This window comes from Cantharellus anzutake (genome assembly GCF_015039405.1).
Source record: "Cantharellus anzutake strain C23 chromosome Unknown EI90scaffold_135, whole genome shotgun sequence".
Classification (NCBI taxonomy): Eukaryota; Fungi; Basidiomycota; class Agaricomycetes; order Cantharellales; family Hydnaceae; genus Cantharellus; species Cantharellus anzutake.
This window is the reverse complement of record NW_024067085.1, coordinates 206,401-216,367: the sequence shown is the minus strand read 5'-3', so window position 1 is coordinate 216,367 and position 9,967 is coordinate 206,401. Positions and strand designations below refer to the sequence as shown.

Sequence of the window (9,967 nt, the reverse complement as noted above, 5' to 3'; positions counted from 1 at the left end):
TTCTTCAACAACCTTCTGGTGGAGCAGGATATGCAAATAATATGACAAGTCAGTGGCCATAAGGGATTTCCAACAATTGATGTATTTCTTAGTTTAGTGCAACACAGCGTACTGTTGTTCACAAACAACACAACCAAAACACAACGAGGGTAGCTTAATAATAGTGCTTAGTGAACAACAAGAACATGCAGCGCATTCTGCTTTTGATTGCAAACCAAATCATAACATGTTGCACTAAGAACTCCCTCAATGTTGTGTTCGTGAGCAAGCCTGATGTGCAGCAAAATATAATATACCAAGCTACTATGTGGAGTAGTGTTCTTAAAGTAGTAATATAACCTTTATGGTTGAGTTGCGAACGGAAATTATCATTGCCTTAGTGTGCAGGCATACTAGTGCTCAAGAACAGTAATACAACAACCAGTGGGAGACACATTGTGTGACAGAAATTTCTGTCACAGTGGATTCAATTGTGGGCACAGTATTCAATGGCACTTGCCGAAATTTTTTCTCTATTGCACATTCACAACCCTCCATGGCATCCAGGGAAACAACACCTTCAGATCTGGGTGAAGATCTCCAGCCCATCAGGTTCCCAGCATATGTCAGAAAGGCATTCAGATTGGATTCTGTCAGAACACCAGGGGGGCTGAACATCCAATTTGAGCAACTCCTTTTAGAAGGCAAGAATGATGATGGCAGATATTACAAGCTTGATACTGCAGACATGAAAACCAACCTGTCTGGTGATGATGCAGGCATCTCCCTCCACAGGGACTTTGACTCTATCATTGGGTTCTATCAGGGGTTGCCATTATTCGACAGTGTGGAGCTTTCCCTTGTCCCTCGTCCTATGGATTCTCTCTCTGGTTCCACCAATCTGCATGTGAAGCTTCCAGATCATCTATTCGAGATTGTGAGCCTTAGTGTCATTCATACTCTAACCCTTACAACTCACTTCCATCCAGAACTGTGAACCTGGGGACCATGTGACAGCACCAAATAAGATTGCCAACTATTGCCTTGGCAATTATTCAAAAAATGGCCTCATTAGAATTTTTTTCCCATACTTCACCCCTTCCACAACCCCACCTGGCCCAACCCACACAAATAACACCAACAACACCAACAATACCAACAATGACAACGATGGCAACAACAACGGCAACAACAACGGCAACAACAACGGCAACAACAACAACAACAACAGGGTCAGCAAGACTTATATTGCGGAATTCTATGATGAAATCCTGCGTCCAGCTTTGATTCATATCCTTCCACATTCCTCGCCTTCATTTCCCCTTATCGGCTCTTGGGTGGCATCCTCTCCCGCACCAAGGATGGCAAGCTGGTGGGTGGGAAGCGTCTGGTTTCTGCTGCTCTGCTAGGTGAACTGGTGGAACATATGAGAGATTGCCTGGAGAGGAAGAAGGAACGCTTCGAATGGGCTCGCAGCTTCTTCTTTGGCCTTGAGATCAAGGGAATCAAACTCAGCACCACACATCCTGTCCCTTTTAACAATGGCACAGAGGAAGGGCAGGGTTCCAGTGAAGAGGATCAAGAGACGATCTTCAGACAACTTATCCTGGGGATGTTTCACAGTGGACTCACATCTCTAGAACAGCAAAGCACGTGGGTGGATGTGGGGCTCGAAATAAGCAGGAAGGCCCATGTTCTTCACTGGGATGCATCAGAGCACCACCGAATTCTTCAGGTCCTTGCCACAGGGTATCAGGGGGATGTGGAAAGACAATGGACACAGCCTGGAAGGGAGGGGTATTTCTGCGACATTCAAGCAGGAATCCTATCTCTGGCTGGAGGACGTTGTGCATTGCCTCATCTCCCCCGCTTACCCATTTATGCACAATGGTATGCGTCGGAGAAGGGGGTTTGTAGGAGAGCTGACAGGTTTGACCCTATGCTGGGAATCACGAAAAAGAACGTGTTTGGAGAAAAAACCAAGGATAAACTGAGAGTGGAATTCGATAATCTGGAGAAAGTGTGGAATTCAGCTCATCATGAGAGGACGGAAGGGACGGCAAGATTGGAGATACGCATTCCCCTTCGAAAAGCCAAAAATTCCCTGAGAACAGTGACAAAGGAGTTCATCGAGCAGTGCACCATGGCTATTCAAGCTTCTGATGGCTCGTGCATGTCGTCAGGTCATTGAGGCTCAGATGAATGGGACCCCCCGGTCTAGACTGGCACGACATGCTCTGGAGCTCAGTGCTGCACTCACATGGCGGATTAACATGCTGAACAGGAGACCAGCAGCAGGTTCATCAGAGCACCAGCTCATGTGTGCTTCCCTCCCTGTCACCGACAACTTCTCCCACCCAGATCTGTTAGATGGACGTGACAGGAATCCATGGAGGGCGCAGGCGGAAAATGAAGAATACCGCCCATTTGCCTCAGGAAATGTCATCTGGTTCAGGGACATCGATTACAACCTGAACATGACAGATGATTGGCATAGGCCAATTTCCCCTGGATTCAAAGCACGAGCCACACTTGGATTGGGACGGCGTCGGCTACTGCTGGATCGGTATCTCAAACACCTCTCCAGCTTTACCATCGATGAGCTCGAAAGAATACTTTCAACTACCCCCTACATCACACCACCTGCTCCTTTCCATCTACCAAGACCTAACCACACACTTCCACCAGATCTGCCGGAATCACTAGATGAGCTGCTAGCAAATGCTCATATCAAATTGAAGGAGAGCGCTACCAAGCACCTGAAGGATTCTTTCCCCAACTCGGATAACAGTGATGGGGTCCCTCAGCTCGTTCAAGGGACCACAAACCTGGTATTGACCAAGAATATCCAGCAGATCCTTGACTTTTACTTTTCCAACGTGCTGCAGACCATCCCTGTCCCCCAGACGCAATCCCCAGAGCTGTTCTACCATACTGTCCGTAATCCAGACAGTCCAGTTGCACACCCTGGTATAGGGTACTTTAAAGAACCTGATCTTTTCCGCAGTGGATTCACCGGAGCTCACATCAGGAAGCGCAACCCCCCAGAGTTCCATGTAGTGTTCCAGCTCTCTTTCCCACCAGCTGACCTGAAATGGGAAGAAGCAAGGATGAAGGGGACATACAATAGGGAGAGGAGAGGAGGCCAACCCATGAGATATGGGGATGAGAGAGAGCAAGGGTTGATAGAGTACAAAAATGGTGGTAGGGGTTGGAAGCGGCATTCATTTCATGCTGCCTGGTGGGAATTCATCCAAAGATTCGACTATACTGGTGGCGATCGTATTAGGGAGAAGGTCTGGAAGAATGTGTACTCTAAACTTGTTTGGGCACCCTATTCTGACCTTTCACAAATGTGGTACACAACATCCAACGCCAAAAGTGCAGAGACCTTCCCTGCAGATATGGCAGGTCAAAGGCTTCCCATAATCATTCTCAATCCTTTGATCGATGATAAGGCTATGTGGGATGGATCTTTGATTAGGAGGAGGGAATGGGTGTCACTGACCCTGTAGCACGAAGCCTTGTCTTATCATTATCATTATTTGTTATATTATTTGTTATAATTTTCCCAGTTTCAATTTCATTTTTCATGATTGGAGAGTGGGAGAGCCACTCTGGCCTTGGGGCCCCAGGGAAGCAAGACAGGGGCCAGCTGGATCGTAGTGGGGTCCCAAAACTCAGCTAAATAGTCGAAAATGTTTGTGAAGGTGAAGAGCCCCAGGGAGATTCAGTCCGTGCATCCAACACACCTATCAAGATTTCATTCACAACGAGGTGCTCAGTATACAACAAGTTTTGGTCGCTTGCAAATGTGGGGAGTGGACGATTCCCATGTCCACACTCACCCCACCTTTCTGCCTGAAAATCCTGACATCCATGTGTGCGTTTCGGCGGCAAAATATAAGATCGAAAGAGGAGAATTAGGCTTATTTTTCTGCCGAGTTTCATACCAAACGGTGCAGTATTGACAGAGATATGAGGACACTCAACACCATGTCAAATGGCACGTGCCTATCTCAAGATCCACCAAGCCAAATGGGATGAATGGCATATCAGCACGAAGCTAGAGTCAAGGAGAGTCCAATGGAGACGATGGGAAGGTGTTATATACATTGATTGGGAGGGACAACGTTGTGAGGACAAGTCCGTGCATGGCAAAAAGTCGGATTCTGCGGATTCTACCCAACAATGCACAATACACAACCGCGGATGCTTCCATTGCTTGTCTTTACTATCCAACACTCCATACACTCATTCCTTATTCATTCCTTATTTTTTCCAACATTCCTGACAGTCCCAAGTCAATTTCCCCACGCCCAACCACACCGCCAATTTCACCCCCTCCCCAGACCTCCATAACCACACATTAAACCCAGCGGTTTTTCTACCCGTTGGTGACGATCTACCTTCCCCCTTTGCCCACGGAGCATTTCCCAGAGTGGAAATCCCATACGTGGATGGTTCAGCATGGTGTAGAGCCTCACGTGGTCTTGACAGCACCTGTCAATGGCCATATCTCAGGAACTACTGCACCAATTGGGACAAATGAGGGTTCGTTGGAAAGCTGGAGACGAGGAGGTTGCTGGCAAGAGGACAGGCGGGCGGTGTTGCGGAGTTAACCTTTACAATTTCCATCTGGGACCCGTTGTCACAATTTCCCCATTCATATTTCTTTTATTGTTTCTCTGTTCCTAATTGGACATTAGAAAATACCTTGTACATGTACATAACAAGTTAGCAATGAATAGACCCATGAAGGAGTAAAAAGTAGTTACATCCAAGTGGCAAAGACGCCATCCATGACCCCATGCCCCCCTGAGCTTGTTGCTAACATCTAACACCCCTCTACTCATAATCCTCGGCCTTGACATCCAAGAGAGACGTACATGAGTGTTTAATTGAGGCTCTAGTAGACACGGTAGCGCCCCAAGACCAAAACCCGGACCTCCCAACCACATACACAATCACTACCACCCCCCCCCTTTCCCCTGCCTCGAGTCTAGGTGATAGAGCCGTTACAGTGCCAAGTCAAAACTTGCATGCCCAACATTCATATTAGGAGAAAGGTCAACACATATCTTGCGCACGGACACATGATCTACATGATTGTCCGTCATTCCTTTCTTGATCACTCTTTTCCAGCCACATCATAGAAGGCTTAAAAGCCTTAATTTTTCGCCCTTGTCTCTCCCTCAGTTCGCTTGTTCAGAACTGAGGTGAGCTTTCTTGTCTTCGCTGACTTGGTTGATGACTAAAAACCTTGTAAATATCCTAGCGCTTACAACGTGCTAGGTAGATAAGCAATTCATTTTAGTTGGCTTGTTCAGAACTGAGCACTCGCAACTTGCTAGATTCTCACAATTCATCCCCTCAAATACCATTGTTCACTCTCTAGACACTGGTGATGTCAACCCACCCTCCTAATCCGGGGAGTATCGTCCCAAATGGAACATCCTTAGGCTCTGTTCGGTAGAAAGAAAGAAACTGCTTGTGTCAGGGCATCCCATATGTACCTATACCGTTATTTTTAAATGCCATCATATACGATAAACATCGCATCTAGTATCAACAAAAACTTATCGCTCTATCAGCACCATTCTCATTGCTCCACAGAAATCCTGACTGCTCTGAAAGTCTTTTGATGGCCCAGTATATCTGTTTTAACTATGGTGGAGATATAGTCAGTGGTCTGATCAGTCACTCATCTCATACTCACCTTGCCATACTTATTCTTACAAGCACTCGGCTTGAACACAGTCCCGCATTCCTCAGTTAAGTGTGCGGAAACTGAGTTCCAAACCTTGTCTTTGAACCCAATATTCGAGGTGCCACCTGCACGCTTAACTTCAAGAAGGGAGTGGACGAGCTCCGCTTCCTCATGCGATTTCCAAACAGCACGCTTGGAAGGTGGGTTTGTGGATTCCCCCTTGGCCCAGGGTGTACGACGTCGTTTGTTATCGAGGGATGGGTATTGCCAAGATCAGCATCCATACTTGCAACAATAATTCATGCTTAATTTACATGTGTGAGGTTTATAAGAAAAAAGCTGTAGCAAGAAATGACAATGAAACCGGCATGCCGAACACTCGTCAGTTTCTTCTCGTTTCTTGACGAAAGTGGCAGAAGAAACAAGAAAGAATCAGTCACCTTTTGAATGAAGACACAAAAAGAAACAGGTTTCTTTCTACCGAACAGAGCCTTAGTATATGGATGGTTCGACATGGTGTTGAACCTCACATGCTCTTGACAGCACCTGTCAATGAATATCTCATGAACTACTGGACCAATTGGGATGAATGAGGTATCATTGGAAAGCTGGAAACGAGGAGAATTATGATGGTAGGCGAGGAGAGCGCCATAGAGGAGTTACCCTGCAAGGTCACTTTCGAGTCCGGAATTCCTTGGCATTTTTCCCACCTCCAGCAATGTCACCTTGCTACTTGGTCTCTTGCACTCACCCTCTCATTTGATTGCTTTGGTCGTCCCTGCAAAGCCATGCTTTTATGGAAGAATCGGTTTCTCTTTGGCATTCTCTACATTTAGCCTGGGCATTACGAGATCTATCCAAGATAAATACACACTCTCATGATAAGAGAGGAACATCACTCTATGCAACAGTGTCTAGCTGCAAGTCTGCACCTAACAATTATTAGGGCTTATATGCAGGGACAGTCCTATACTTGCCCTCACCGACATACAGCATTCCTGTTGCTTCCCTTCTTGGTGTTCTTGGGGTGATCAAAGAAGAAATTGTTGCGAGAGTGACGAACTGTGGGATCGTTGTTCATTTGGGGATGTGCACTTGAGATCTTTGTGCCTGCCTGAGTGTTTTGGCTAATTCTCCTTGTTGTACATTAGTCATTGAAACTCAGGATGTTAGAATTACTAGGAAACAGAACCCCTGCAGAGCTTTTCTCTTGCTGGGACTTTTCTGTGAATTTACTGTGATTCCTTTGTTGGATCTGTCACTCAGGCTTTCTGAGAAATAATTCTTTTATTTAAGTTGACTTTAGTCGATCCCTGTAAGGCCTGAGAAGGCTGCACATGCTTTCCCATTTTATTCCATTTATATCCTGCTGAGATCGCATGCAAAAGCGTGCTTGTTTACTATTTACCAAGCTGCATGCATTTGCCGACTCCATGTCACGACCCGACACATCCGTCACATCCATCAACCCGCCCTAGTGCCACTGGCCCGTCCTGCCCGCTAACATCATCATCCGTCCATCCATCCATCCGTCCACCTGTCACCATCATCCACACTTCCTCCCCTGCGTGCATACCTCCCAACCAAGGTTGCCTGCTCGAGTGGTTCTTTGTTGTCCACCCGCCAATCGGACAGCTTGCTAGACGGCTGGATGGCCTTTTCTCTTTTGTTCGCTTGCAGACTATTGTTCCTCCTTTGCCACTCGTTGTTCTTGCTTGCCTTTTGTTGACCAAGTTTGCGGATATTAACTATTTGTCTCTTTCTTCATTCATTAATATCGCGCTTGATCCGCCACTCCTTCCGGGCCAGCCCATTTAGTTACTTGTGCTTATAACGTGTGTAGGTTACACCAGATGTACCTCAGTTGGTATATTGACTTGGATTTCCCCCCCTAGTCTCTTCTCTACATCGTAAGGCTTCTGTCTGAAATTGGGACAACAACGTAAGAACGAAGTGCAGTGCGCTCCACCTGAGTCGCTGAAGCTGAAGTCCCGCCCCTCGGACCTTACGAGCCCGGACGACTTTGCACGCTTTGCAGATCATCCGGATATGCATCCGACATGTTCCTGACACTCCGGCATACACTTGTACATATGTATATAAAGTAGCATGGAGGGTAGACTGGCTCTTTAGCCTTTACTCCCCAGTTGATAATATAGCTTCATATGTTATTTCTCCTACAACGCTACTCAATATTTCCATTATTTGATTTAGTTGGATACAAAAATTCCCATCACAAGGGGGCACAGCAGCGATTCTAGTTACTTGCTAAATTTTTGATCCACTATGATAATTTCCCCCATTCATTCATATTTACCTCTCTGTGCCTAATTGGACACTTGTTATTTGGGGCTGCCTATTGAGCCATTTGCATCCCCTGAGAGTAATTTTGTACTGAGGAGAGAGCGAAGATTTGGCAGTGCAGTGGCAGTGAGGTCAGACTTAGTGTACAGAGTAGCAACAGTGTCAGCACCTTTGCTTGTAGTGAGTGGGAGTGCAGTGGTAGTACAGCCAGAGCCAGCATCAAAGTGCCGACAGTGTCAGCACTTCTGCATGAGAGGGTGCATATTGAGTGGCAGTGCAGTGGCAGTGGAGTCAGAGCCAGCATCCAAAGTGCCGACAGTGTCAGCACTTTTGCTTGAGATCTTCATAGTAGGTGGCAGTGCAACCCTACCCAACCCTAGCAATCCTAGTGTCCAGAGTGCCGACAGTGTCGGCACTTCTGCTTGAGAGGCTGCATATTGAGTGGCAGTGCAGTGGCAGTGAGGTCAGACCTAGCATCCAAAGTGCTGACAGTGTCAGCACTTCTCATTGAGAGCCTCTATAGTAGGTGGCAGTGCAGTGGCAGTACAGTCAGAGCCAGCATCCAGAGTGCCGACAGTGTTAGCACTTCTGCTTGAGAGCCTCCATAGTAGGTGGCAGTGCAGTGCAACCCTACCCAACCCTAGCAATCTTAGCATCCAAAGTGCTGACAGTGTCGGCACTTCTGCTTGAGAGGCTGCATATTGAGTGGCAGTGCAGTGGCAGTGAGGTCAGACCTAGCATCCAAAGTGCCGACAGTGTCAGCACTTCTCCATGAGAGGCTGCATAGTGAGTGGCAGTGCAGTGGCAGTGCAGTCAGAGCCAGCATCCAAAGTGCCGACAGTGTCAGCACTTCTCCTTGAGAGCCTCTGTAGTAGGTGGCAGTGCAGTGGCAGTACAGCTAGAGCCAGCATCCAAAGTGCCGACAGTGTCAGCACTTCTGCATGGGAGGCTGCATAGTGAGTGGCAGTGCAGCAGCAGTGCAGCCAGAGCCAGCATCCAAAGTGCCGACAGTGTCAGCACTTCTCCTTGAGAGCCTCCATAGTAGGTGGCAGTCAGACCCAGCATCCATCCAGCCTCCAGCCTCCCAGCCTCCCAGCCTCCCAGCCTCCCAGCACGCCAGCATGCCAGCCTCCAGAGTCCAGCATCCAGTCCCCACTCCAACTCCCAACATCCCAAAGGTCGAGCATCCAAGTCCAAAAAATCACCCTATAACCCACCCAATACAACCACCCAACTCAACCAAACGGTTGCTACTATATCGGGTTATAATATAAACATTTATATATACATTATATAAACTATATATTACTTCTATTTTCGGATTAGCCTTGGTACATGCTTATTAAGCATTTGATATGCTTATATAAGGATGTTGGGATGTTTCTAACGAAACATCCCACTGTTTCTGTGCACAGACCTCTCCCTAAAGTATAAATACCTTAAGGGCAAAAGGCTGATGAGTCCTCAGATGAAAGCGCTTGTATTCCTTGTGGGATAAGGCACTTCCTTTTGCTCTGTCATTTTCTCATCTGCAACTTCTAAAACACTCGATTTCTGAAAACACGTGATTACTATTTTTACAACCCAACCCAACTCTCCTGGGTCGTGGAGGAAGAGAAAGCTCCTGTCCTGGGTTGGAAGCGAAGGCTTCTTTTTGACTTGCACAAATCTGATTTCCTAGATTGTGATCTCCTAGTGAGTAGGAAAAGAGTCTCTAACTTAAGAGACCTTACCAACTCCTGGAGAAAAAGTGTCCTAGCATCACATTCAGAGGTACATAATGACCTACCTGAAGACATGGATACATGGGGATGCTAATCTGAAAGGGTTTGGGGTGGTATAAAGTTGTAGGCCTTGGGGGATCAAAACCCAAACAACCCACCCCACCCAACTAACCAAACCCCCAACCACCCAACTCAACCAAACAGTTGCTACTGTATCGGGTTATAATATAAACATTTATATACATTATAT

At 46.9% G+C, this 9,967-nt stretch overlaps 3 protein-coding genes across 3 annotated transcripts; 1 reads left to right on the top strand and 2 right to left on the bottom strand.

Annotated features, from left to right (window-relative positions):
- Nucleotides 1–535: 535 nt before the first annotated feature.
- On the top strand, nucleotides 536–3,494 carry EI90DRAFT_3135353 (uncharacterized protein; the record flags this gene model as incomplete). The annotated part of the gene is made up of 3 exons (XM_039064728.1): nucleotides 536–972; nucleotides 1,261–2,148; nucleotides 2,201–3,494. 3 exons carry the CDS (start codon nucleotides 536–538, stop codon nucleotides 3,492–3,494), a joined length of 2,619 nt encoding a protein of 872 aa, XP_038908832.1.
- Nucleotides 3,495–5,547: 2,053 nt separating this feature from the next.
- EI90DRAFT_3021981 (uncharacterized protein) lies at nucleotides 5,548–6,204 on the bottom strand (the record flags this gene model as incomplete). Its single annotated transcript, XM_039057734.1, has 3 exons — nucleotides 5,548–5,646; nucleotides 5,699–5,908; nucleotides 6,130–6,204. The coding sequence occupies 3 exons, from the start codon at nucleotides 6,202–6,204 to the stop codon at nucleotides 5,548–5,550; spliced, it is 384 nt and encodes a 127-aa protein (XP_038908831.1).
- A 994-nt stretch (nucleotides 6,205–7,198) lies between these two features.
- EI90DRAFT_3021980 (uncharacterized protein) lies at nucleotides 7,199–7,751 on the bottom strand (the record flags this gene model as incomplete). The annotated part of the gene is made up of 3 exons (XM_039057733.1): nucleotides 7,199–7,408; nucleotides 7,549–7,612; nucleotides 7,699–7,751. The coding sequence occupies 3 exons, from the start codon at nucleotides 7,749–7,751 to the stop codon at nucleotides 7,199–7,201; spliced, it is 327 nt and encodes a 108-aa protein (XP_038908830.1).
- Nucleotides 7,752–9,967: the final 2,216 nt, after the last annotated feature.